The 27,627-nt window shown below is 45.4% G+C and overlaps 10 protein-coding genes across 11 annotated transcripts; 3 read left to right on the forward strand and 7 right to left on the reverse strand.

The window, feature by feature from the left end:
- Nucleotides 1–3,128: 3,128 nt before the first annotated feature.
- On the reverse strand, nt 3,129–4,571 carry GL218_04333 (uncharacterized protein; the record flags this gene model as incomplete). The annotated part of the gene is made up of 4 exons (XM_033580931.1): nt 3,129–3,426; nt 3,483–3,701; nt 3,771–4,102; nt 4,155–4,571. 4 exons carry the CDS (start codon nt 4,569–4,571, stop codon nt 3,129–3,131), a joined length of 1,266 nt encoding a protein of 421 aa, XP_033435080.1.
- A 2,687-nt stretch (nt 4,572–7,258) lies between these two features.
- GL218_04334 (putative 20S rRNA accumulation protein 4) lies at nt 7,259–8,654 on the forward strand (the record flags this gene model as incomplete). Its single annotated transcript, XM_033580932.1, has 2 exons — nt 7,259–7,384; nt 7,461–8,654. 2 exons carry the CDS (start codon nt 7,259–7,261, stop codon nt 8,652–8,654), a joined length of 1,320 nt encoding a protein of 439 aa, XP_033435077.1.
- Nucleotides 8,655–9,163: 509 nt separating this feature from the next.
- Nucleotides 9,164–10,110, reverse strand: GL218_04335 (Eukaryotic translation initiation factor 3 subunit K; the record flags this gene model as incomplete). Its single annotated transcript, XM_033580933.1, has 2 exons — nt 9,164–9,704; nt 9,947–10,110. 2 exons carry the CDS (start codon nt 10,108–10,110, stop codon nt 9,164–9,166), a joined length of 705 nt encoding a protein of 234 aa, XP_033435078.1.
- Nucleotides 10,111–10,615: 505 nt separating this feature from the next.
- On the reverse strand, nt 10,616–12,391 carry GL218_04336 (uncharacterized protein; the record flags this gene model as incomplete). Its single annotated transcript, XM_033580934.1, has 3 exons — nt 10,616–11,794; nt 11,850–12,202; nt 12,361–12,391. 3 exons carry the CDS (start codon nt 12,389–12,391, stop codon nt 10,616–10,618), a joined length of 1,563 nt encoding a protein of 520 aa, XP_033435075.1.
- Nucleotides 12,392–13,258: 867 nt separating this feature from the next.
- Nucleotides 13,259–13,723, forward strand: GL218_04337 (putative microtubule-associated protein; the record flags this gene model as incomplete). Its single annotated transcript, XM_033580935.1, has 1 exon — nt 13,259–13,723. The coding sequence occupies one exon, from the start codon at nt 13,259–13,261 to the stop codon at nt 13,721–13,723; it is 465 nt and encodes a 154-aa protein (XP_033435076.1).
- A 361-nt stretch (nt 13,724–14,084) lies between these two features.
- On the reverse strand, nt 14,085–15,407 carry GL218_04338 (Tubulin-specific chaperone C; the record flags this gene model as incomplete). 2 transcript variants are annotated; one of them, XM_033580936.1, is made up of 4 exons in its annotated part: nt 14,085–14,288; nt 14,344–15,006; nt 15,062–15,222; nt 15,278–15,407. In XM_033580936.1, 4 exons carry the CDS (start codon nt 15,405–15,407, stop codon nt 14,085–14,087), a joined length of 1,158 nt encoding a protein of 385 aa, XP_033435073.1. The 2 variants fall into 2 exon arrangements, with proteins under 2 accessions (XP_033435073.1, XP_033435072.1); XM_033580937.1 differs by having other exon boundaries at nt 15,278–15,344.
- A 1,003-nt stretch (nt 15,408–16,410) lies between these two features.
- Nucleotides 16,411–17,220, reverse strand: GL218_04339 (uncharacterized protein; the record flags this gene model as incomplete). Its single annotated transcript, XM_033580938.1, has 1 exon — nt 16,411–17,220. One exon carries the CDS (start codon nt 17,218–17,220, stop codon nt 16,411–16,413), a length of 810 nt encoding a protein of 269 aa, XP_033435074.1.
- Nucleotides 17,221–17,896: 676 nt separating this feature from the next.
- On the reverse strand, nt 17,897–19,600 carry GL218_04340 (putative dioxygenase subunit beta YeaX; the record flags this gene model as incomplete). Its single annotated transcript, XM_033580939.1, has 1 exon — nt 17,897–19,600. One exon carries the CDS (start codon nt 19,598–19,600, stop codon nt 17,897–17,899), a length of 1,704 nt encoding a protein of 567 aa, XP_033435460.1.
- Nucleotides 19,601–21,417: 1,817 nt separating this feature from the next.
- GL218_04341 (Hybrid signal transduction histidine kinase K) lies at nt 21,418–24,413 on the forward strand (the record flags this gene model as incomplete). Its single annotated transcript, XM_033580940.1, has 3 exons — nt 21,418–22,035; nt 22,090–24,276; nt 24,339–24,413. 3 exons carry the CDS (start codon nt 21,418–21,420, stop codon nt 24,411–24,413), a joined length of 2,880 nt encoding a protein of 959 aa, XP_033435755.1.
- Nucleotides 24,414–25,326: 913 nt separating this feature from the next.
- GL218_04342 (uncharacterized protein) lies at nt 25,327–26,979 on the reverse strand (the record flags this gene model as incomplete). Its single annotated transcript, XM_033580941.1, has 1 exon — nt 25,327–26,979. One exon carries the CDS (start codon nt 26,977–26,979, stop codon nt 25,327–25,329), a length of 1,653 nt encoding a protein of 550 aa, XP_033435458.1.
- Between the last annotated feature and the right edge of the window lie 648 nt (nt 26,980–27,627).

A 27,627-nucleotide genomic window follows, 5' to 3' on the forward strand; every position in this document is an offset into this window, starting at 1 on the left:
TATGTACCTGTTAATTACCTTTCATTCAATAGGTAGTTCACGAGTTGACGTTAAATCCTATCAGTAGATTCACAAATAGACTTATAGAACTACTTGAAATATCTCTACGATTTTAATAGCAGCAAGCGACTTTAACTAAATCCATGTTGATATCACTGGATGGCTTTTTATGGGAAATTGAAAATACTAATGCCACCAAGCACTAACATCTAATCTTCGATATAAACGAAAGAATTGTATAAATATATAGATTTAGACGCGTCAAATAATCAATAACGCTATGAAAATCTTAAACTACGTTATATCGAACTTACAAATGCTTTGTTTCTGTATGCAATTCGAACTACCTTAGGTAATTTACCTACCTTAAGTATAAAGGCTCACTTCCATGATTGTTTTAAGGTAGTATATCATAATAACCCCCTAGGTTAGGTACCTATAGAAGTAACACCTAAAGTTCAGTAGCGTCTCTTTAAGCACCAGAAAGCCGCAGTATATTACCCACATAGGATCGGTTGACTATACACTACAGTTTTCTATCACTTGAGGACATACTTCTTAAATTGTCACCTTCTAAGGTACCATTATGTCCTAATTTCCGATACCTAGATTGAATTAAACATTAGGATCCCTGCTAAATTGCTCTCCGCACTACTGATATTAAAGTCCTGCCTTCTCTTCACGCTTCCCTAAATTATTAAAATCTAAGATGCGGCTTCCGATTTTTTTCGCCATCTTCCTACGCTGCTACGCTCTTCCGGTATTCATAGTAGAACCCAAAGACGTTCCTAGAGACGATCCTAAATGTTGCCCGGCGGCTGCCCTCTGCGTGGAATGGTTTGAGATAGGTCTGAAAGGGCTAATCCCGTGCTCATTCCCCTCAAGTGAATTGTTACTATTCTGCTTATTCTCTTGCGGGGCAGCTGCATTTTCTTCGACGTTATACTGATCATTTCTTTCTTCGCTAGCATTCTGTTGTCGACGACGCTTTAATGATCGATAGCACGCAAAGGCAATGCAGAGACTTATAATAAGCCCAAGCGAACCTGAGAATGCCACAATGATGATTATTATTGTATTAGGTGGTGTTTCGGAAGGGGGAGAGAATGTGGGACGTGGCAGCCCGGTCGTGCCTATAGGGCTTATCCCTATCGGTGTGCTCGGTGTAATAACGGCTGGAGTAGGTTGCGTGAGAGGTGTAGCAGGCTCCGACCGAATTATGGTCCAAAACGAGGCGGTTGGGTCAAAAGGAGGGAATTCGCAGGGGTGTAGTGGGTTGGGCAACGTCGTGTCTGACGAACTAGCCAACGAGGTCGGCTCTGGGACCTCCGTATGTCGAATAGGGAGACATTTAAGGCCTCGGTCCTTAAGATATGGCATGTTGAGGCGCCACTCCGCTAAACCAACATTTAACTATTTTAAATATTTATCGTAAGCCAACTCAGGGACAATGACTGGCTGTATGGAAGCGTTGATAGTACGAAATGTGTTGAGTACCTCGGAAAATATGTTGGAAGCGGAGTGGGCGAGAACAGCAGAAACAATAGGGAGTTCCTATATGTTTAAGTACAGAATTTTATATCTGTATATATATTAGACCTTCTTTAGTACTATCATTAAGTGATTCAGAGTAGTATTGTCTAGGCATTCAGCAGTTACAAACATTGATTTACGAACGCCAATTATCCCATTGAAGTGAGGAACTGCTTTACTACACCTAGCTTTTAAAAATCCTCGACGTGATAATTGATGTGAGATTATCTATCTAAACATATCTTAATCACAAGAATTACTGTACAAACGTAGTGATTATTAAATATAGAACAACATTTCATAGGCATTCTAAACTTAGCAGGTGACAACTAGATCCCTTAGGTGTACGATATCAGTAATATGAGTAAGTCACCGAGTGACAGCTAACATATTAAGCTAGTTACTTGCTTTCGATTACAAGAATACCTAAACATTGCTAAGTAGCGATACCTTACCAGCCGTATATAACAAGTGAATTTTACCAAGACGATATCTAAGAAGTCTCCTTGCCAATCTTTGAAGTATTATTTAGCTACTATTATAAATTCTAGATATTTGATCATGAGAAATTATGATGTACAAATGCTTCTTGTAAATGGGAAAAATTGTTACGGGTATGGTATTAGAGGATATATTATCATATTTAACTTCGCAAGAGAACAACGGGAAATGTGAACGGTTCTCCTTTGGGGAGTTGCGTTAGTCTTAGAAGGAAGATGCCCCGTAACCAGCGAAATGCTCAAGCCCATAAAATAGTAGTCTCTATGCCATATGTATTGGTTCCTAGATATTCACAAATTGGTTACATTGGGTAGTCCCAAGCTCTTGCATCAGTTATCTTCTTATTCACCACCCGGGATATGTCGCACTGGGTGGAGACCTGACTTTAGTCAACTCTTTCAAATGAGACTATTCACATGATGTTATATTGTCATGAGTTTCGACGTGAATTCCATAATAACATGCTTTCTTATAGATGCCTAGTGGGGAACATTTGTGACTTGCTGATTAAACCATATCTAAAAGAAGCTCTACATCTAACCGATGTTAAAATCACGGCAATATTAATCCCATTTGGTATGTATAAGCTAATCTCATGTGGGTCTCATACTTTTAGGCCGAATCTCGACGAAGATATTTCCCGAGTGGGACCAAAAAATCTCGCGTAATTTTTGTCGACTAGCATTACTCGGAGGGGTTAATGGGACCACAATAAAAATTGAATTTGCATATTTAATTCCCACAAAATATGAGACCGAGGGCATGTTTAACTGCAAAATAAAGGCAAAAAGAACTCCGAATCGGGGAATCGAACCCCGGGCTTGACGGTCCTTCAACTAGAAGCCTTTGAGAGCGTCAAATGTTAGCCACTACACCAATTCGGATGTGAAAATATGTTAGAGATTTCCATTTATATATTCTTAGCGTTTGTGCAAGATTGAAACACCACACCATCTTAGGCTTCACCGCGTCTGGGGTACTTTAATATAGTTTCCATCATCTGTATAACAGGTTGACTTGTTATATTGAGTATATGAGTAGGGATAAGTCTATGGTTACGTACGTATTCTAGTATAGCCGACTGGTTCGGTTGCCTACGCTGTAATTCCCTTATACGCTGAACAAAGATCACCCTTCTTCCACACACCCCGGATGTTAAGCGTGTGGTCGATATCCTCGAGAGGATTACCCTCCACCAAGACTAGATCCGCCCTGAGCCCTTTAGCAATTCTTCCTCTGTCGTTGAGACGCAATCTCTTGGCTACTAGCGCAGTCCCTGCACTTAGTGCCTCCTTCGGAGTGAAGCCGCATTCTTTAACCAGCACGGCTAACTCCTGGTGTGCAGTAAGGCCAAAAGCAGTTCCGTGTGCTGGGCCAGCAGAGTCAGATCCCCTGAATGAAGAATTAGAGACTAGGAAGTACATATGTTTAGTTGCGGTCGCACTTACAATACAATGTCGATTCCGGCAGCTTTCAGCTCCCTTACACTTTGGTAAGCGTATGCAACTTTTGCCGCGCTGTCGCTGAGTGCCATGCATCTGTGAAGGTTCTTTTTACTTTGGTCGCTTAGGTGCTTGTGGGCTCGAGGATCTTGACAGTATTTCTGTTGCTCTTTCAGCCCTTCCGAGGTCAAGCTGGCGATCGTCACTAGGGTTGGGCTACAGTATCTATATTCATCTCGTTAGAAAAAAACCTGTCAACGCTGAGGTTTCGGATGTTGGAAAGACAAGACATACGCATTGTTCAATAGGTATGCGTCGATTACTTCCTTTGTAGGTGGCCGGTCGAAGAAGGTGTGCACCATCCCGTTGACGCCAGCCTGTAACATTTCTATTGTCCCTTTCAGACTCAAAGCGTGTGCAACTGCGAGAAGGCCATTCTTGTGGGTGGCTTCGACGATGGCTTTCTGAAGCTCCACGGGTATCAATGTAGGCTTCATGGACAGACCGTTGCCATCTTCATGTATCAACTTGATGTAATCCACCTTGTCATTGAGGCGATCTTGAATGAAAGCGTCCACATCAACTTTACTCTTTATATTTGGCCAGGCAGCAATTCGAGCTTTAGTCTGACTTATTATTAGCATCGTGTAAATTTTCCAAATATATGAAAGTGTCTACCTCATCCGAGCTATCATGGGCTAATATAGCAGGCGTCGGCCACCCTCCAGATACAGTTGCAGCTTGACTGGCAGTCTTGTAATCTGCCGAATCCGAGTCCTTTGCAGCTTGTTCCCTTAGTTTGCCGATGTTCTCGGCCTCCTGGTGCATATCACAGACAGTAGTAAAGCCAAACTTCAAAAACTGCCTTAGTGTTGAACCTTCATCGTCGACATCTGCGTGAATATGGCCATCGATAAGTCCAGGGAGTAGTGTATGTCCTTTTTTGGAAACGACAATGGTAGCTGAGTCTGGTGCGGTAAGTGATCCTTCTGCCACTTGCTTGACCAAGCCGTTTTCCACAAGTACACTGCCAGATGGAATCTCTCTTTCGCCGTCAAAGATGCGGACGTCTTTGATAAGTAATGCTGGAGACATTGTTATGGGATTTTTGAAATCAACTAATGTTACTAGAATAAGACAGTTGTGTATAGGGCTGGAGGATCGAGAACTATAATGATGTCTTCTAGTCAAGGCTATATATATAGTTCATGCCAACCGCCGACTTCGCATTTTAACTCGTGGAACGCGAATAATGGCTGATTTCGTGGCGGTGATTCTCGGACTTCCGTGGATAGTATTGATTGGTCATACGTTTGCTGAATATTAATATGAAGCTTAATGATTTGAAATCGTATATAACAGCGAGCGTCCGACGCTGGCATAGAGTTGCGGTGATAGACACCGAAACGTCTGTCTTTTTGGATAGCATAACATACTTATAATTTGATTGGCCAAATTAGTCACAATATTCTATAATAGGTATCTAAGGTACTGTAAAGTTATGGAGACCCGGTTAGCCTTATACCTGTAGGGCTTGGTGCAAATTGTCCGAGACCTTGTGATACCCCGAGAAGAAATTCGAGACTCTTTCGCCTTAACCTCATAGTCTACCTACCTGGGTATTGTAAATACTAGCTGATTCCCACATAGAATTTCTAACACTCTCCCTACTTTTTTCCTCTTTCCCCTCATTTTCCGTGGTTGTCAGTGGATCACAGAAGCTTGGCGCTAATTTTTTCGTTGGTGAGTACCGAACTATCCGATACCTAGTCGCTCTAACAAGGTATTAAGTCAAGCATAAGTCATAAAACGCGAACTATACCGCGAGATGGGATTGCTTGGGCCGACTTGCTTGGCTATACATGTTTCTTGGTCCTGCACTCGGGGATACCGTATAAGGCAAAGCCCCTGTTAGTGAACATAAAACATACTCCTCATGTTATGGAGCTATTAAACAGCTGTCGACTGTTCAGTCGATGAGAGTATGGGATGTTGATGCAGATGTTAAATCACCCCGGTCATCATGGCAAAAATAGCGTTACAATTGCTTCTAACTTAGATCATGGAAAAGTCCGTATTAAGTCCGGAACAAGTATCTTTAGAAATATCGCAATGCTAGGGCTGTTTCACAAAGGGATATAGGATCACTTGCTCTAGAAGGTATTGGTAGGTACTTAGATATACCTATGTAATTACTTCCATTCCTTTATATCTTATGTTTGTGAACATAATCATTTATAGTATAACTTAGGTAGTTGGCTGTTCAGCCCTAGTTGATTTGTAAATCTTATGATGTACCATACAGCAATAATAACTATCTACAAATGTATAGGGGTCGTGTTCACTTGGATACCTCGTCATACTACCTCTCCCACATTTACGGCTCAATGAATATCTCCGGATCTTATGACTAATTTTAGTTGCAGTGTCATCATATTAAAGGCATTTGGAAGAAAATAGCCATCGCTTCGCTTACCTCCAAATCTCATGTACGGAGTATGATCAGCTTCTACCCAATGCAAGAAAGTACTATAAAGTTAGTCGAACATACCGTCTGCCAAGTTTGGATTAATGAGGCTATATTCGTCCAAGCGACTGCGAGTCCGGGAGCCTACGTACCAAGTCCCGAATACAATTCCATATGATGTCGAATGGTGGAATCAACTCGGCAACAAACCTACTGGTTGTCCTTGAACAGAACTAAGAAAGCCGCTGCTACTAATTGGTTTAATTTGCGATACTATCTCCACTAGCACTTCTTACCTAGAAACATGTTGGGATTTCTTCTCAATCCCATTGCCTCGGCGTTTGCCTATATTTTGATATCTCTCACGTATCTATCTATCGTCATAGATAGATATGAGGCCCTAGAGACTATTGGTGAAAGTCTATTTCGGAGGACAAGCTCAGAGGTAATATAACTTGCTATTTATATTGAATATAAGATAGATAAGATGCCCGATTGGAGGGATGTCTTGTTGCATGCGGAACAGGCTCACAAGAAGTGTTGAGAAGTAAAGGGGCTCGTTTGACGGTACCCTTACATTAGAACCACAACATCAACTAAGAGAATCTCAACATAATAGTGTAACTTATATATGAGAGAATAGGAAACTGATATTCACATTCTGACAACGTATAAATAACTACCGTAATAGTTCTCCTATCTCAAATCGAAGTAGCAAGTTGAGACGACTCTTAAAGTTGGAACATGGAGTTTGTGTCAGGATTATAGATCAGACATCTAGAAAAAAGAACAGGTTTAGTATTTATAGACCTAGAATCTCATAGATAGTTAGAGTTCCTTGCGGAATAACGAATTTGTTTCCGTGCTAGGAATTAGGAACCGAAATTCCAGGTAGATACCCAAAGATTAGAGAGAAGAGTGTGTTGATAAAGAGTTAACCAGTACAAGTAACTACCATGAACCCTTGATATTTTAACTACCCAAACTAGAGTGAAAATACATTGTGGAGATTTTTGGATGATACTATACCTGGTTGCCTGTTATTAGTAGTATTTTAAGCATATTAAAGTACCTAGCTGCCATTTAGTGATACTCCTTAGCCTTGTAAGTGAAATTATCTTAACATTCTTAAGATAAACGGTCTGTGTGAAGTATTATACGCACTGTTTAGATTGATAAAACGGTACTTAAATACTGTAGATAAACCCCTCCATCAACCCCTCCAAATTGATAAGAAAAAAAAAAATATTTGCGACGAAGTCAAACTCAGCCGGCACGAAAATATTTAGTTATCATAAGGAAACATCATTGCAATATGGCCCCGTACGATAGCGATTCGTCTGCCGGCGAAGAAGATGAATTTACCGAGACTAACGTACTTCTTGGATATGCATCAAGAGACGCTGGTGATGATTTTATAAGTCGATTAGGTGGCCGTCCGGTATACGATACCCATTTTTATATTTCCTTCCGTATACCTCGCGAGTCGCGACTAACGTCGGCGTTATGATATATAGGAATGGTTAGACTCGAATAATGCGCCATCGGCTGCTCTCGCGAGATGCAAGATATGCAAGGATCTTATGGTCCTACTCCTACAGCTAGACGGTGAACTACCGATTCGCTTCCCCGGCCATGAGCGCCGACTATACGTCTTCTCCTGCCGGCGGAAAACATGTCGTCGAAAAGAAGGCAGTATTCGCGCTCTACGAAGCGTACGAATAGCTCCTGGAAGCGCAACAGCCGCTGCAACTGCTACAACTAAGGAAGAGAAGACAAAGCCGAAAGAAGAAAAGCCAAAATCGCAACCGCCATCCAATCTAGGAGAGACACTCTTTGGCGCCCAGGCGCTCGGCTCCCCATTCGGCTCCACAAACCCATTTTCCACATCTACTACATCCTCAGCCGGAGGTAATCCATTCGCTACTAGCGAAAACCCCTTCAGCACTCCCTCATCGCCTCCACCTTCTACGGAGACAAAACCCGAACCCAAGCCAGAATCCTCCGCACCATCTATCAACACACCCACAGACGATATCAAATCCCTACCTCGGACCTTCGCCCAAACCCTCAACCTAAACAACAACCAACAAACCCCCTCCCCTCCACCCCCCTCAGAGCCCTGGCCCATCGAAGCCGACCAACCAACCCCCTACCCAATCGCCTACCTCTCCGAAGCCGAGTACGAGACCCTAGACCCGACCCCCGCGCCCAGCATCCCGCAAAACACGCGCCTGGTCGACGTCGACGACAACGACGGAAAAAAAGGCGGCAAAGAAGACCGCGAAGTCTTCGAGTCCTCTATGGACGCCGCCTTCCAGCGCTTCGCAGACCGCCTGGCGCAGAACCCAGAACAAGCGATCCGGTACGAGTTCGGCGGGCAGCCGCTGCTGTACTCGAAGACGGACGCTGTGGGGAAGCTGTTCGCGACGCCTGGGACGGGGGTGGTGACGACGGCGGCGAATGGAATGCCGCGGTGTGGGAATTGTGGTGCTGCGCGGACCTTTGAGGTGCAGATGACGCCGCATGCGATTACGGAGTTGGAGGCTGATGAGTTATCTCTTGAGGGTATGGATTGGGGTACTGTTATTGTTGGAGTGTGCGAGAAGGACTGTCAGGCTCGTGGTGTGTCTGAAGGTGAGGTTGGATACCTTGAGGAATGGGCTGGGGTGCAGTGGGAGGAATTGACTGCTACGGGTGCTAAACGATAGTAGGGGGGCTTCTGGGTGTTATGTGTCTCTGTGATGAGTATGGTATGAGGAAAAGGGGAAAGGAATGCAAGTGTTAATTTTGGAGGACTCGAGAGAAAGATTATTGTGACTGAAGAGACTAAGCATATCTCTTCCTGCTGCTTCTTGCTTGTGTTAGACTGAAGCCTTCAATTAATCTAGTCGCATTGCTCTAATGTGTTCAGAAGTCTAACTATTGAGATAGAACGTCCTATAAGTGAAGAGGGAACAAGTGATGAGACTACGAAACGATGAGAAAAGATGCATTATGTTCATTCAGATCGTGGTTTTTATTCATTTCTGATATCTCATGGCCGCCTATCTAACGACGGCGGAGCAAACAGCACATCAAATCCGGAAATTACCGAATTCTTCATCCGTAACGCCAAAGACGTATTGTCGTCTTTCCCAATGCTGTTTTAGTCTCGCTACCGATCCACCACCGTTACCGCCAAAGTCGTAACCCCCCGGACGAGTTGTCCTAGGTAAGATTATACGGTCTCTTCCCAGGCCCGTCTGATGACTCTCGAGAACATGTCTACGTTGACGTCCTCGCGGACTTCGCTCTTCTTGGCCTCGTTCTCAGGGTTGCGGGGGATCTTGACGAGGGCATCTTCGACCTTCCAGCCGACGGTCTCGGAGACGAACTTAACGGCAGCCTGGCCCTCGAGACCGAGCCACTGCTCAAGTACGGACAGCTCAATCTCGCGGTAGGCGTGGCTAATGAGGTTGGCGATGCGGCCGCGGATCAACTCCTCGAAGCCGTCGATGTCGGTGGTCAGATCGGCATATAGATCGTCCGAATCAAGTGTTGCCCAGAACCGCGCGTACTGCGCACCTTGTAGCTGCAGATTCAGCTCCCGTAGCTTGGAGATGGCCTCAGGTAGTTCGGCACGCTGGTTAGGCGCCACAAGGTTGGGAGAGATCAGGTGCAGCGCCAGGGAGAACTGAGGTGACGGGAATAGAGTAAGGGACTTGACTAAGACGTTTGTGATGACCTCATCCTTAACACGGTCGGGATTAAGTTGGTATCTAGGATTTGTATTTATGGTTAGCTTTCCTGATAATATTATTGTGATATATGGAGACGTATGTAAGTAGCGCGAGGGGAAGTCGACTTGGAGGTCAGGTAGAACTAAAAGAGACATCACAACGGCAGACGTTTATTATTAAACGTCACTACCAGTCAGGTAATAGGAAACGTGAATAATTTGATCATCGTTCCAGCCAAAGAAGACATTAACACCATTTTAAATATTCAGAAAAATACTCACAGCTTTAATAAGGTTCGATTCGCATTGGAATCGGTATATCTGTTTTCGCACTGGTGGCGTAGATAATCCTCCAGATTACCTACGGCTTCAGGGTTGTATCGCTCTAAGCCGTTGATGATGTTGGTAACATCCTCGGGACGCTCTTGGGGGTCTTCGGAATCCATCTTGGAAGTGGTCGCGGGGGAGGTCAAAGCGAGGTCCTTTCACGATGGTCGAGGTTCAGGAAAAAGTCGATTTGGTGGGGCTGTGATCAAGTTGCTGAAGTTTTGGAATTGTCAAACTGCGTGTGCGCGCTAGCACGTAAACGGATAGGTGTATGTAATTATCGGCAATATCTGATACACCCACAAATATGCATTTAGAAGGTTAGTACCTAGGTATCGAGCCAACAAGCCCAAGGAATCGGAACCTTCAAGGTTGAACCTTAATAATCTATTCTTATTAGCTATCAACTCAATAGAACTATGATTTATATTATGCACATAACATCAAATTTCACAGTCAAATCTTAAAAAAGAATCAATGAAGAAAGTCTATTATCAATAACCATATTCATCGTCTAATACGGTTGGTATATCTCTACGCCTTCCATGTCGCCTCTACCTAATCCCTACCAACTCCCCATCTAGCCCAGTGTTCCAACTATGATGCTTTACGAAATAATGCCACTTATTCAACAACTAAGAGACTCTGGCCAGTCATCTCCTCGGGCACTGGTAGACCCATAGCCGTCAAGATAGTTGGGGCGACGTCTCCAAGAACACCATCAGCCTTCTTCAATGACCAGCCCTTGGGCGCGTTGTCCATGATGAAAGGAACCTTGTTAGTCGTGTGAGAAGTCTTAGGCTTGCCATCGGGGAATTTCATCTCCTCAGCGTTGCCGTGGTCGGCAGTGATAAAGAGGATATAACCTTCTTTCTTGCAGGCATCGCGGATCAGGCCAATAGCCTTGTCGGTAGCTTCGCAGCCAACGATGGCAGCTTCATACACACCTGTATGACCCACCATATCCGGGGGAGCGAAGTTGTTCATGACGAACGGGAACTCTTGCTCTGCAAGTCTCTTGCAAACCTGCTTTGCAACACCGTCGGCACTCATTTCAGGAGCCTTGTCATATGTCGCGACGGACTTGTTGGAAGGCACCAAGTCCTGAGATTCGTCTCGGATCTCTAGAGCGAAGACCTTCTCGACACCACCATTGAAGAAGAATGTTACGTGAGCATATTTCTCGGTCTCGGCGATGTGGACTTGTTTGACGCCTTGCTTGCCAAGCCACTCGGCCAATACGTTGCCCATATGTTGAGGCTTAAAGGCAATTTCGAAGGGGTAGTCGGCCTTGTATTGTGTCATGGTGACAAGGTTGATCTTAGGGTAAGGGAAGTCGGGCCTAGGCGACCTGTCAACTCCTCCGAGAAGCTGAGTGATCTGTCGGACACGGTCTGATCGGTAGTTGAAGAAGAAAACCTCATCATCATCCTTGATCCGTGCTTCTTGGCCACCGACGATAATGGGTTTAAGGAACTCATCATTCTCGCCCTTCTCATACCGTTCCTTGACGGTCTTGACCGGATCGGAACTCTCTTCTCCTTCTCCTAGAATCATACCCTTCAGAGCAAGCTCAACTCTTTCCCATCGCTTATCACGATCCATAGCGTAGTATCGACCGACGACGGTGGCTATCTCTCCAATGCCAATATCCTTCGCCGTGTCGATGAGCTCCTGCATATAGCCAGCTCCTGACTTGGGGTCGGTATCACGGCCGTCGCCGAAGAAGTGGATATAGACCTTGGGGACTCCGGCGGCCTTGGCGGCTTTTAGTAGAGCGTACAAGTGGGTTTGTTTGGCGTGCTAAATAATGAAGTCAACAACAAGGCCTGCGAGATTCCAAAGTGATTTGACGTACAACTCCACCGTGAGAGACCAGACCGCACAGGTGAAGCCTCCCCGTACCATTCTTGGCTCTCTCGATAACATTCTTGATGACCTCGTTACTGGAAAGCTCGTTCTTCTTGATGGTCAAGTCGATTCGAACGACATCTTGCCATACTACTCTTCCGGCTCCAATGTTCAAGTGGCCAACTTCCGAGTTACCCATGAGACCCTCGGGAAGTCCAACGGCGAGGGAAGAAGCGTCTAATTCGGTGAAACCAGTTGCGCTCTTGGACAGGTCGTCCATGACGGGAGTCTTGGCAGCGGCGATAGCATCGCCATTTTTAGGCGAGTCGGCGGAGGCAATACCCCAGCCATCAATCACGACTGTAAAGTTCGTAAGGCGTAGAAGATTAGCCAGCCAATCTCGAGATATATGAGGAAATAGCAAGCAGAAGTAAAGTAATCAGGCTTTCTAGGCCCGGTTCGAGTGATATGAGGAGGAGGGGCAAGAGAAACAGAAAAAATAGAGGGATAGGACGTACTCAGACACGCCTTTTGCTTCGTCGCAGCCATTCTTGCTTTTAAGTTATCTTTTAACTAGTTTAACAATAGTATGAAATGATCTTAGGGTAGAGGTCTAGGAAAGAAGAAAGAAAAAGGAGAATGTTGAGTGATTTTCTACGGAGGTAAATGGCTTGAACTTGAAGTGTTGAGATGTTTCGCATGATGGTGGGCTGCTATGGGTTAGGGATGGCTTATAGTGGGGGTTGGTCTTTATCGATAATACTATCTTGCCATTATTCCCCTCAGGTGATTATTACACCTCATGTTACGTATTTTCTTTTATTATTTATTAATATTAGGTACTAAATGCATATATGTTTGAGGATATAGATCATGAAATAACACGTAGGAAATATATAAACAACAAGAAATGAGCTCAGACTATCACACTGAAACCATATATTATTTTAATCTTGAAGATCAGTATCATCTCGAGGCGGTCGGATAACCCCACTATCTCAAAACTGCAGAGGTGAATTTTAACTTGACGTCAATGCGTAAACCCCACATACCGGAAAGACCAGCTCAGATCTCCGACCCGCTGGAACGCGGTCCGCCTTATACATAATACAACACCAATAGTCAATCATCGTTGGCGAAACTATTGACAATCACGTCTAGCTCTATTAATAGGGTTTGAGGCTGATTTCAGCTGTCCCTTCGCCATCAAGGTTCACCTTTACGTAAACTACTACCGCATATTAGCGTTTGAATACCAAACAGCTAATTACAAAGTGCTCACCTCTAAACATCTTTGTCCTAAGCCAAACCCTGAATCCTCTTATTCAACTTTACATTTTTCTATCAAGACATCATATCGCATTCGCATTTATAATGGCATCGACATCGGCAGCACCAAGGACCCAAGTCCTCGCAATGCCTGACGGCCTAAACCCCGATACCCTCGACACCCTAACCGAACTCGCCGTGCTGCTCAACCGCCTGCGCACCCCATCCAGCACCGCAACAGGCAACACGCCCGCACCCACGCCCTCTCAGCAACCTCCTCCTCCTCCATCCCACCGACACGCGCAGCCGCAGAACCAGTCCCAGGCGCAAACTAACAACGGCGCCACGACGACGACCAACACAGGCGAGCTAGCCCTCAAGGAGATCCCACCTGCCGCCGACGTCCTTAAACACCGATTCCAGCGCGCGCGCGTGTTGATCCGCGGTCTGCCTGATATGAGCCGCACGATACCCAATCAGGAGACCGAGATTGCGGCGCTAGAAGCACGGCTCGCGCGACAGCGGGATATGCTGGATAAGCTGCGCGAGATGGGCGCGCAGTTGGCGGCGCAGCAAGACGATGGGGACCGCGATAGGATGATTACGGATTGAATGAGTGGTGGTAATGGGGCAAGTGAGAAAAATAAACCAGAAAAGTGACTACGGGTTGCTTAGTTCGTCGTTAGATATGCACGGTACAGAAGCTATTATATACTCGCATTGGCATGGAGTTTCGGTGTTCAGGCTATTTCACGACACGGTACGATACGATACCACGAGAGGGGCCAGGTGTGGGAATACAGCGAGGGTTACTCGTTCATAATAACTACTTGTTGCTAGGATTTGTGTGTATTACAGTATTACACAGGATAAGACCACAATAAAAACCGACGCCATACGCTAGACCCATGCTTATACATCGAAACTCGAACAAGGAGAGAGTTTCAAGAGTGTTCGGAAGGAATTGAGATGGTTATGAGCTGAGCACACCAGCTCTGCGCAGTATATCGACCGTGCTGAGACTAGGACTTCCACACACGGAATTCTTCCACACGTCCTCCGGGATGCGCTTCTCCTCAGGCAAGACGGCCCAGTTCGGAGATGGTTCGGTCTTCAGCCACTTGAAATCATCAACCTGGTCCCACTGGCTCTCGCCCTTTATCTCTAGCTTAGTGGCCTATTGCAGGATTATTAGCGCATCTTCTTCATATAAATAGTTAGAGAAAACTTACATAAAGCTCCGGTAGAGGCGCGAATCGCATTCCCGAGCAGTCTTCGATGATAGGATGGCTTGAGCAATGGAGATATACATCAACATTCTCGCACTCGTGAATGCGGACCTGTCGCGCAGCTACTACAACTATGCTGTTTCTCAGTCCGGTAATGTGAACCGGCCCCGCAACATGGCCAGCGACAATCAGGCTCTGCTGAATATTCTTTAATGCAAGGCCAGCAAACGGCGTTCCCGCGCTCGTAGGTGCTGTCATATCCACGACGCATCGCTGGAGGTTCGACAGACTTCCCGAAGACGTAGCCCTAGATGCTGTTGAGGGCAGCATAATGTGCAGTCCGGAGTGGTCGTAGATAGAAATACTCTTGGCGTTAGAGAAACTCGGCTTCCTCACACCTGACTGTTGCTCAAGCTCTTCGTTGTAGTTCTTCGCTATTTCGGCGGCGGTTCCTGCAGCGTCGCGTTTTGCTGCGTCGCGTTTTGCTGCATCCAAGACTGGTGACTGCCTAGATCCTACGTTGCTGAAGGAAGTACGTTGGCGGGGATCGGCTCGAGGTTCTGCCCCCGGTGCTGCTTTGGAGGATTTTGACTTGAACTGGAATCTTGACTTCGGCGCAAATTTGGCCGTCGTCTCGTTGAGTTTGTCTGTGAGGGCTTTCATAGCCTGTCTAGATGTGAGAACGAAGATTAATGTTTACCAGGCGATGAGTGATTAGTACCTGAGCATAAGTTCTTTGGTCATAGGCTGGGATATAATCGCCAGCGTCCATAACCTCATTAGACAGACGAGATATTCCAGCTAGGACCATGTCGATGCAGTCCTGTCTCTCGCCGCCGACAGGGGATAGAGTCGAAAGATCATCGATTTGGCTTTGTATAGCTTTTATGTGTCAGTCTGAAGGACATTTAGGTAGCGATAGTAAAGATAATCTCACCAGTTATTTCAGCTTGGAAATACCGAAAGAACTTTTCTTTAGAGTCGGACACATTGGGTTCTGTCATTGCTCCTGGATAGGAGTTGAGAGATGGGATTGGTCTAAAAGGAATAAAAATTTGAGTTTCCATATTGAATAACTAAGATACGATTTGCAAAAAGTATTCTCAGTAGATTATGTTCAGGTTGTTTTTCAAAATAATACCTTTATATTTCTTGCTGCCTAAGCTAATGTCTAGGTACTTATAGCAGGCTCCTTTCAAAGATGACAGACACGAAACAACTTAGGATGTGACTGTAGTGGCATATATATATCCCTAGTTTCGGAAGAATACAAGGCGATGTGATGTAATGTCTTGAATGTAAGCGATCGGGATGAGAATAAGATAGCGCCGGGGAGCCACGATGCCGTTGCTGCAGGATGTCGTCGATGGAGACGGAATGCTTGAATGGTTAGAAGCATCCGAAAAGCATCTGTTGGAGAAAAACGGTGTCGATTAATTGGTTAGACAAAACCCTGTTTGGCGGGGTAGCGCATGACGCTAAGATATTCACCAATCATGGCCATTCTGTCTCCCCCACGCACTTAAGGTCGTGTTACCCCATCAAGCCCCTCAAGGAAGTCCCCTAATTCGATCTGACGTAGCCCTGTATGTACCGATCCGGTCCTTGTCAGTCCAATTCATGTCCTCCACGATCATCAGGTCTCTCCTCCGATCTAGCCAATACACTATACATGTTAGATATTTCCCATTCGTCCATATGATATCCATAAATATCTTAGTTCCACTTCGGCTTCATACGGCCTGAATATCTCCTGACACCAGAAGAGAACCTTAGTCGAATAAGAGAAACCCACATGCGGTGATAACTCCAAGTCCAAAAACTTCAGGCTAAGTAGCTCCTAAATACACTAATACAGGTACAAATACAATATTTACCTACACATTATGTATATCCCATGGTTCTAACGGATGTTATACATGGCGATACAAATATTAGGTAAATATTTGTAGAATTTGGCTACCTAAGCTAAGAATACCTTTGAAAGAAATACTAAGCTACAGCAACCCCTACACGACCAATCCGCCCATACCATTTTGTGAGCCTCACATCTCATAGCAGACCAACCATTCATCTTCCACAGTTACGAGTCGTGCACACGGTGACCTCGTGGATGTACCTGAGCTTGCCGCCCTCAACCCGGATAAAGTTGGTGCTAGGCGTACCATCCGGCTTCCCCGCGTCGATGAACGGGAAGTCGTTGAAGATGTCAAGACCGCCGACTTCCTCGTCGATGACGTAACGGCGGTTCTCGACCTTAAATGGCTGCGGGAATTGCGGCATCACGCATGTGTTGGCTGTCGGTCGAGAGCCCCCTGTGTAGGAGCCACCCTCGAGACGAGCACACGGCGTGCCGTACGGGACCGTGACAGTACCATCACCCCAGCTGTCGAGGTACGCATCACCGGCGGCCTGGATGACCTCGCGGCTGTCGCGCTTGTCTTCTGGGATCGTGTCCCACTTCTCCTGCTTGGTCCAGTAGAGCTGTCCCGTCGCGTTGAACGCCCAGTCGCCTTGGTCCGCGACAACCGATTGCACGGCCGTGATCTTGTCATCGGTAAAGAGCAGGCGTGTGTGGATTACGTACGGATTCTTGTTGGTGGCCGCGGACAGCTCCGTAAACGTAGCGCATTGGGTTGTGTCGTGCAGACTGCGGTTGAAGTCGATGGTGATGGCTTGGCTTAGAATTCCCTTCTTGATATCTCCAGGAGTGTCGTTCTCCAAGTAGCTGGCGTTGCTAGCCAGAGCAGGCAAATTCGGGTCTCCGGCAGCTTGAGCTTTGACGTATGCCGCCGTAGCCTCCTGAAGCAATTCTCGGGTACATGCTGCTGAGGCCTGCGAAGCTAGACCTGCACCCAGTAGAAGTAGCGAATAGATCATAGCGCCTGTTCTATCGTTCTATCTCAAAGTTATTCCAAATATCCAATTTTCTTCACCAAGCTATTCATGAGCATTATCGCGTTGAGATTATCGCTTCATTTTGTAGGACGCGAAGCCGGAAAAGGAGGGGCTCCTGAATTTTGCCTCAGCCCGCCTCATTTTGGCTTATATACCCGGCTTAAAACATCATGGCACTTGCAGAAGATAAGGATGAACTGCTACCTACACCGCTTGGGGGCTGGAACGCGATACTCCGGTACATGTTACCTTATATTAAATCGAGTAGATACTATTTTTGGACGCTGGTGTCTCCAACTCATGCTTGTAATTAATAATAAATAGATTTGCCGTCTACTCTTACTTATATGAAGGCGGAGATCATCGAATGTGAGACGTCCTAACAGATCTTACTCCTCCGGGGTCTACTGTACTAGATCTCGGCAGTTTAGCCGTAATCCTAACACTGCCGGACTCCGAACCGGCCAGAACGCGGCAGTCCACAACCTTCGGCAGTGACATATAGTAGTAGTAGCAAGAAAGGTGATTGACTTCTGATACAGGGCGTATCGATATATTGAAATGTAGAAATTAGTTACAGGTATTGACTGTATATATACAGATAGGACTAATAATTGGTATCAAGGAACGCTCATACTAGAATTTAGGTGTGGTCCTCTTAACAATCAATCACAATCCTTCCCTTACCACGGCTCACACAGGTCAGCATACTGCTCTCCTTCTGCTCATCTTCTAGGGCTACACCTTGGTGAACAACCTTCCCTTTGCAAACATCTACCATGCAGGTTCCACAATTTCCTACGAGACATGATGATTCTATCTCGAAACCGGCTTCGTTAAGGACGTCCAATAATGATTTCTCTTGAGGGACCTGAAGAACTTCCCCAGTGTTTTTAATCTCGGCTTCAAAAGGGTCACCTGTGCCTGTTCCAGCACCGCCAAACTCCTCGAAATGGGTCTGGGATCGGGGATAGCCTAACTTCGTTGTCGTGTCACGACAAGCGGCAAGCAGCGACGATGGGCCACAGCAGTAAACCAAAGTCTTACAATTATCCCTGCAATCGTCAGGCGATGGAATGATCTCAGCCACATCCAACCGTTTGCCCTCGCTCTTTGCATAAATAGTAGTCCTACTGTCTGGTAGATGATCAAGGTATGCCGCCTCCTTTCTGCTACGAACGGCGTAGTGAATCTCGAAGTTGGCAGATTTATTCTCGAGAGTCCGAATCTCATCAATGAAGGCAGTGACACCAATTCCACCTATAATAAAGATGTGCCTTGTTGGTGTATCGACTTGGTCACTATTTATTATAGGAACAACCGCATTGTGTCCCTTGGCTACCTCCAGAATATCGCCAATCTTCAAGTTATCGTGTAGATATAGCGATCCGCCTCTTGAATCATCATCTTTCGCGATTCCTAGCTCAAATGATCTCATATCCCCCGAGACGACCGAATAAGCTCTGGTGAACTTGGAATCTGGTCCGAACTTGAGACGCACATGCGGAAAGCGGCCGAAATTCAAATCTTCCACGTCCGTATCAGGTTCCTCGGACTTGAAGATGAATTTTTGTACTCTCGGAGTAAGCCTAGTTTTTTCAACCAACTTGTATAAGTGCCATGGCACAGCAAAGTCACCTAGGAGGCGTCGATTCATGTTCTCGACCCCTTTAGAAAGTCTGCTCTGGGTTAAATCAAGGAATTCCTGGCTAAGCCCTTCCAGTTTACTGATCTCCTCTATCGCTTTCGTATTATTAGAGTCCGTATAAAGAATATAGTGTATTCTTAAGAGAGACCATCGTGGGTTAATACGTTCGATCAATTCGATCGGGTCGCCTTCTTGGACATCACCTCCATGTAGAACTCGATAATACCATCCGGTAAATCCAGTACTCTGAATGAGTCTTGACATCTTCTTGTACTCAAATCGGTGGTTTAACTTATAGCAGGGCTGTCTTAACATAGTAACCTGAACGATGGCGTCGGCCCCCAACCGGAATTTGTCTCCGACACATAGATTGGCTTCCGAGAGGTGCGCAGAAGATATATTCTCGCCGAACGCGCCAACTTTGAACTTGTGAGTACGTTCTGGTAAGATATTCTTCCATTCTTCATAGTGGCGGGGATCATATTGATGAATGGCGTTATCTGGACTATTATGGTTGATATATTGACGTTCATCACCCTCGAGGCCGCCTGCTGTAAGCCGGATCTTGCCTTGCCGGGGTTGCTTGTTGATCGCCGACGTCAAACCTTTAAGACCCCCGAAAGGCCTGATTTTTCCGGTCCGCAAACTCACAATAAAATCTTTGGGCGGGAGCGGAGCCAGATCGAGATCTGATCCGGAGAATTGAGAACCCATGATTAGATATCGCACTGTGAATTACTGTGTTCAAATATCGAGATAGAACAAGTATCCAGGTATCCAGGTAGGTAAGAAAGATTGAGACCTCCGAGGAAATTAGAGAATTGGTAATGTATATGCTCGACTCGTAACGGGTGCTAGTTCTTACGTGATCCCAGTCATACCTAGGCAAATGGAGTCGGTAATTCTGAAAAGCGCGATCTTGATAGGGTCTAGATTTTATAGCTTATCGGATGCCACTGTGGGATTCGACGCAACTAGTCACAATGAAGACATATAAAGGGTAGCTAATAATGCATTTATAACCACCAAATCATATATATTTCCCAAAATCATATCAAAATAAACGCTATGACAATAAGTATGTTAATGATTAAGGGAATGCTGCTTTGACAGCTGTAATAGTATTAGGTATTTGACGTACCTAGGTACCCCATAACAAATACTCAAATTTAATACTATCTGATTATGCCCTTTATCCTAGTTTTCAGCCATTACTTAAATCGCTTATTCGCCCGATCGAGGCGATCTAGACAAGTATAAAGCTTATAAGTTAACTAACAACCATTTAGTAGTAGCTGTCTCGTGGGTTCGGTTCCGACAACTTAGGTGCCTAAGTCTAAGACACATACTAGTATAAACGACCCCTTTATGCTACTGGATCGATTGGAGATTCTCCATTAAACTATTTACCCCGGATTTTACTAGATGGTATAGATCGGAACCTTCCGTTAAGATGATGATGATTATGTGACGAAGACTAGCATTAAGGCGAAGGCAAATAAGTAGCTCCCTACTAGTCTACTTAAAATGCTTATTCTGACAGGCTGATATTAAGAAGAGTGAATTTACCAAATAGACTTTTTAACTATTTGACTGACATTGCTAGACGTAAAGTTTAATAGCCATCAAGCGTGGTTAGCGGAGGTGGCGAGTAATGAGCATGGATTCTACAATATTTTCTCTTTACGATGTCGAGCAGATAATAATGGCTCTAAGGAAACTCATCTTCTCGTCGCCATTATCATCAGTCTTGAATATTAACGCTGACATGTCAGCGCCAGCGTGACTATTGCATTAACCTGCAGTCAGTTACTCTCATAACTTACTCCCTTTGGTACCCACTTGACACCATCGCCACGACCAAAGTTACGTCACCTAATGGTGCCGTGATGGTTCCAAACGGTGAAAGGCTAGGCTTACCCAAGGCTGGCTTACCCATGCATGGACGTGCGTCTAAAGAGAACGGCAATTGTCAAAAGGCGCCGTCGGGAGTTGAAGAGCAGGACTTGGATACCTTCAAACCATCCACTTCACCGATCCAAAAGTTCGTTTTTAATATCGACTGGAGCAAGTCAGCTCTTGGTCCAAGGGAAAAATGGAGTTCGGAACTTCGACACATGTCTCGCTTCCTTTTAGCTGACACGAGTCCGGCCATATTGTTTTGGGGGGAGTCATCCTGTGTCATTTATAATGAAGCCTATCTTCTGATATTGGGGAACAAACACCCAGAATCTATGGGAATGGAGGCTTCCCAGGTGTTCTCTACTATCTGGGACCAACTCTCTGTAAACATCTCCGCGCAGCGACGAACCGGCCAAACGTCTATGTGTACGGGCACTAGACTGTTAATAGAAAGGGATGGCCATGTAGAAGAAATTTATTTTGATTGGAAGCTTATCCCGGTTACTAACGACGAAGGAGAGGTGAAAGGATCGTACGGAATACCCATAGACAGGACTGAAGATGTTATTTGCTCGAGACAGAACGAGTGCATTCAGCAACTATCCCGCCATACCGCAACAGCGAACAATATGAAGGAACTCTGGAATACGCTTCTAACTGGACTTAGCTATAATAGCAAGGACATTCCGTTTGCACTGTTATACTCGTTCGACGAGCAACTTGGCATCAGTTCCACCCCCAGTCAACCTAACTACCCGTGTCACTTAGAGGGCATAATTGGAATAGACCATGAGCGTATCATGGGACAGGAATATCTCGATCTCTCATGCGACATTGACGGGTTTGCACCTACAATGCTCAAGACACTGAAATGCGACTCGGTACTCATATTAGAAGAAAGCGACCCATCATTACATAAACTATTAAATGGTATCGGATGGAAAGGATATCCGTTAGCTGAGGAATTCGCCGTCGTATCGATTAAAGACGATTTTAAAATAGCGGCATTTATGGTAGTTGGCCTGAACCCTTACAGAAGGTATAATAGCAACTTTTGCGAGTTCTTGAAACTGGTGGCAGATGTTGCAGCGTCACAAGTATCGCGAGCCAGGTTATCAGAAGAAGTCTCACGCCACAACGACTTGGCTAAACGAGCTCAGCTGGACCGTAAACGAAGCGATATGAGATTCTCTCGATTTGCCGAGCGTTCCATTGTTGGTCTTGCGGTTACCGACGTGAAAGGCAAGGTAATATTGTTATCCAACTAAGAATAATCGAGAATATGGGTTAATTATCGATAGATTATATACGCGAATGATGTGTGGTATAAATTTTCTGGCCTAAGCCCTGCCGACCAGCATAATCTTAGTTGGCTCGACAGTGTAGTCCCAGAAGACGCCGATTTACTTCGAGAATGGCAAGAAAGAGTTCTTACTGATAAGACGGGAGGGACATTTCAAATTCGCTCAAGAGAGCCATTCCGTCGAGGCCACATGTACTCAGATCATCGAACAGGGATCTGCGCTTGTTATTCGGACTTGAACGAGAAGGATGAAGTTGAAAGTATAATGATTTTCACAATGGACATAAGCGAGCTCAAGTGGACCGAGCAGCAACTTATATCTCGCTCGAAAGCGCTTGAGGAGTCGGAGACAAAATGGCGGAACTATGCGGAACACTGCCCTCTTGGAATCTGCCGCACGGATGGGGATGGTTACGTCCAATATGGCAACAATGCATGGAAGTCTTTCTACGACTTTGAGCTTGATAGTGCCTCTCCAGATATACCGCAGCCATGGCTACCATGGGTCCGAGAAGATTACGTACAGCCGTGTAAAGACTTCTTTGCTCGACTCCAAAAGCATACCGGGCCCGAATCTGTTGAGTTTCAGCTAATTGACAAAACTTATACTATTTCGGGTGGCGACAATACTGTGACTAATGGCGCCTACGTCGTCGTTACCGGGTTTTCCCAGTTTAGAGAGGATGGGACAGTTGACCATATAGATTTTTGGGTAACAGATATCAGCGGTCAGAAGATGGCTGTCAAGGTTTTGACAGATAAGATGGAAGAGGCTATTCGATCAAGGACTCAACAGGAGCGGTTCATGGACATGATAAGCCACGAAATACGGAATCCCCTATCGGCGGTTCTGCACTGCAGCGAGGAAATTATCGAATCAGTTAAGAGAAGCTTCATCACACTAGATGCAGTATTCGATGGCAAACGGTCCATATGCTCAAATAACCCCGCGAAGGAGATCTTGAAGAATGAGATTGCTAGCGCACTTGACGCTGCTAATACGATTGTATACTGCGTACAGCACCAGAAGCAAATCGTCGACGACGTGTTGACAGTTTCAAAGCTCGACTCTGACCTACTAGTGGTATCTCCAATTCCCGTCCAACCAATGGCACTGGTCCGCTCGTCATTAAAAATCTTTGACGCCGAGCTAAAGATGACAGGTATCAAGCTGAAGGTTATCGAGGACGATTCCCTGACCATGCTCAGCTTAGGATGTGTTTTACTGGACCCGAACAGATTCCTCCAAATCGTCATTAATCTTGTCACGAACGCTATCAAATTCACAAAGAGCTCAAAAACGAAGGAAATAATTGTAGCGGTAGCCGGAACGACATATCGTCCTCCCGAAAGTGAATTAGGGGTAGATTACGTGCCCCAGAGATATTTACCCGCCAGCCCTGTATTTGATGCCTGCCCCCCTAGCAGTTTAGAAGAGCCTCGACAAGATGCGTTTCTCTCCTTTTCCGTCAAAGACACGGGCAAGGGTTTGACAGAAAGCGAAAAAGCGCAGGTTTTTAATCGCTTCGCTCAGGCATCTCCGAAAACGCATATCGAGTACGGGGGTTCAGGTCTGGGCCTCTTCATCTCTCGCCAGATTACCGAGATGCTTGGAGGCGAGATAGGAATGGCTAGTAGCCCCGGGTCGGGTTGCAAATTTGCATTTTACGTCAAGACCCAGCGTTGCGAGTTTCCTCGCCATTCTTCGAATGCCTCAGAACCTGTTGTTAGACTAAGTCGATCGTTTAGCATAGCTGCAGACGGGACCCCCCTGCCATTGGAAGACGAAGATGAAGTGGGTGGCTTCCCCCAAATATCAGAGGACCCAAGTCCTCCGCCACACGAACACCCGCCAGTCAAGGTTCTCGTTGTCGAGGACAATTTGGTTAATCAAAAGGTCTTGTGTAAACAGCTGCGCAACCACGACTTCATCGTGAAAGCTGCCAACCATGGAAGAGACGCCCTCGACGCTGTGCAGAATAACAAACCTGAGATCTCGCATATAGAGAACCCGTTCGATGTGATATTGTGTGATATCGAAATGCCGATTATGAACGGTATTGAGTTTACGCGGGAGATTCGGAGGCTAGAAGCAAATGGTGAACTCGAGGGACATATACCAATACTCGGAGTTACAGCCAACGTGCGTAGCAAACAGGTTAGCGGGGCTATGGAAGTAGGCATGGTAGGTCGAGTCCCGACAAGACAACGCTTGGTGTAATATTGACCTTTTTTTTTCCTTATTAGGACGGCGTAACGACGAAGCCGTATCACATCGAGGAGCTTATTGCCCATATCGGAGATGTATGTGCTAGGTATTAAGCTCTAGTGGGTTTCTACATATTGTGTCATGCCAATACTTAGGGGGGTTAAAAGGAGTTCATTACGAATCAGCTATTAGGTTGGAGAGTCTACTACTTCTAGTAAGATTACTTTCCGGGTCTGCTGTCTCATTGTATAGGTACGTAATGTATTTACCTGAGGACGCATTGATGGTGGAAATCGAGTATCTGAAGCCTTCCCCACAATTTAAATGGCCGGAATGAAATATAAATCTTTATAATATAATAATATATAAACATTTACTCACGGTATACTTCATTATTTTATATTGGTAGGTTAGATAACAAGGTGTCAAGGCCGAGAATGTAAAAGGGGGTAGATACAGTGCGAAACGTGTCCTACGAGGGTAGCTCCGTAATAGATGTACTTCGTAGGGTTTAGTTTAATACCCTGTAAAATACGGTATTATTTCTGTACTTTACTGTACGAATGTCCCTTTTAAAAATTTTTACCATAGGGAACCCCTGTCAAGATTGTCGACAGCTATCTAATACTTGACCAGCAATTATCGGGTAATTTAAAGATATATATATTACTTACTAGGTTTTATAGCCGAATATAATTTCAAAATAAATCAAAAAACTATTATATTAAAAACATTTCTTTTATATTTGTAATGTTCATCCTGAAAATTTTTTAAAGTTTAATTTAAAAATTATATCCTATCGAAATAGTAGAGTAAAATAAGATAGGCATGTTAAATAGGTGAGTAGTTGTTGCCAAGCTTGGTCAAAGCTTAGGTACCGGGGGGGGTGACAAGAGTCTTTCTATGGTAAAAACTTTTGAAAGAGACATCCGTACATAGATAACCTATACGCCTTTGACGCGTTTGCTAATCCCCGTACCGCGACAATAAGTTCTTAACAAAACCACCTAATTAATTCATGTTATCCTAGGCATTGCAGTAGCATAGTGGCTTCATAACCTTTTCTAGAAACTGCATCGCAAAGTATTCCGAGCCAAGGTCATCAGATGGGAGTTCGCATTCAAGCAGCGTCCTAACAACGCCTTGATATTTACTCCCCATCCTCCATCCAAGCTCCGTACGCACCGTATCCAACATGCGCTTCCTCCACTCCGCTCTGGTCTTGTTCTTACTGGAGCTAGGGACCAAGCTCCAGCATCCGATCTCGCATAATACGACGCCTAAGCTATAGAGATCTAGCCGTTTGGTGAAGCCTCTGTCGGCATCGGGATGATAGTAATGCTCTAGGGTCTTGTTCTGGAGCGGACTTTGGGAAAGAGAGCTCTCCTCTTGCGGACGGGAGTATTGGAATCCAGTGATGAACGGCTCGGTCACATCCACCATACCTTTCCCGCCCTTGTTTTGAAAGAAGACGATGCTTCCCGTATGGAAACCTTTGTGTAGCCATCCTGCGACGTGAAAACGACTAAACGCACATGCTAAAGTGTACGCGAGCTGAAAGCGGTCCTCCAATAATGGAATTGAGCCTTTATTTTGGTTCTTAATAAGCTCTCTCAGCGTAATCGGGGGGTAGCTGTTGAGGTCTTCATCGTACGAGTGCCTCGCAAGGTTATTGAGGGTGGAGTCTGTGCGAGGCAGTCCAAAGATATATCCCAGCCGCTTTTCTCCTTCGTTTGCCATATTTGCCTCATATGATAGGTCGTCAAATACGCCATAACATGGCGGTAACCTGAGCGCTGATTCACTCACTTGCTCTAGAACATATCCCAGCGCTTTGATGCGATCGATGTATCTCTGCGTGTGAGACCCAGATTTCACGATGTTCCATTCGACCCGTACGACGAGATAACTCCCGTCTGAGCGCTTGAGGATGCCGGTATTTGATGAAGTGTTGACTATGGTCAACTCTTGACTGGTGATGCAGCTCGCTGAGCCTGTACCGACGGATATTCGTGACTGAGACAGTTTTGCTAAAGCCGCAAGACCTAATGGCTGATGAATCATCGTTCTATCTCTAGCTAAGGCCTCTAAGAGGTCTTCGCGATTTAGCGGAGCTATGGCGCGGCTTGGAAGACCATCATTTAGGTTCTGGATCTCTCTCTGCTGAAGAGTGATTTCGAATAGATCAGTAATGAGCTTGTGGATCCTTTCAACCTTTTCTTCGAAGTCCGACCTGTCCTTTATCACCCAGCTAAGCACAGATCTTGGTCTTGCTAACTTCATGCGACTTCCCATTTCAGCAACACCGTCACTATTCGGATCCATGCTCTTCCCGAGATCTTTATTAGGTAGAACTTCAGATGGGAGCACGTTTTGCTTATCCGCCAGTGTTTGGACATCTGCATTCAGATTCTTGACTTGTGCTAGTATTTTAACCACTACCTCCTGAATGTACACTGGTCTATCCCGAAGTGTACAGTTGGATGGGTTCTCAACCTGGCATTGATCGCCCCAGAGCCGGAGCCGAGTCTTTTCGATGTGATAGCGAAGAGCGGCATAACTACATCCTCTATTGTTCTCGTCAAAGAATGATCCGATGAAAAGATAAGTATCGACCGCCCCTTTAAAGGCCATAGCAATGCTTACTACGCCCATGGCGACCCCAGTCACTTCGGCCATACCGGGAAACCTTTAGCAATGATGAGAACTGAGTTAGAAATGAAGCCAGGAAGAATTGAAAAGTTTCGCATTGAACTAAACCGTGGTCGAAAGTAGCACTTGGGAGCATATTGCGACAGCTCTATAGAAGATATTATCTCTATCAACATTATTTAGGGGGCCTTTGGTATTAATTACCTCTTTGGTAAGCTATCCTTCCAGGGCCCTGTTTATGTGATTCGCCCTAGCAAACACCAATCAGAAGTTCCCCTTTCCAACATATTGCACTGCCACAAGTGTCTATAGATATAGATATGAGGAGTCTAGGCAGTGTTCACGCTAAACTTCCTGTTGATTAGCGGCTTTAACGTATCATCTATTACATTTATTACCTACGTCGTATAAATTTGCGCTGACGCGTTCAGATTCGGTTACGCTGTCTCAACATATTAACCTGCCAGTAGTTTGGCTCAGTATCTGCGCATTTATGCCCGACGGTGGCTTTGACCTAATATATTTGTTCGCATTATATAGCAGCCTCAAATCACAAGGCTGCTTCACACCATCTTCTTTCCTTTATGATCGTTTATGAAATCTATTGCGTCTTCTTTTTGCACCGCCACTGTAACGTTGAATATTCCACCCGGAATTCAGTCTAGAACTAAATGA

This window comes from Daldinia childiae, assembly GCF_008694065.1.
Source record: "Daldinia childiae strain JS-1345 chromosome Unknown Scaffold4, whole genome shotgun sequence".
Taxonomy (NCBI): Eukaryota; Fungi; Ascomycota; class Sordariomycetes; order Xylariales; family Hypoxylaceae; genus Daldinia; species Daldinia childiae.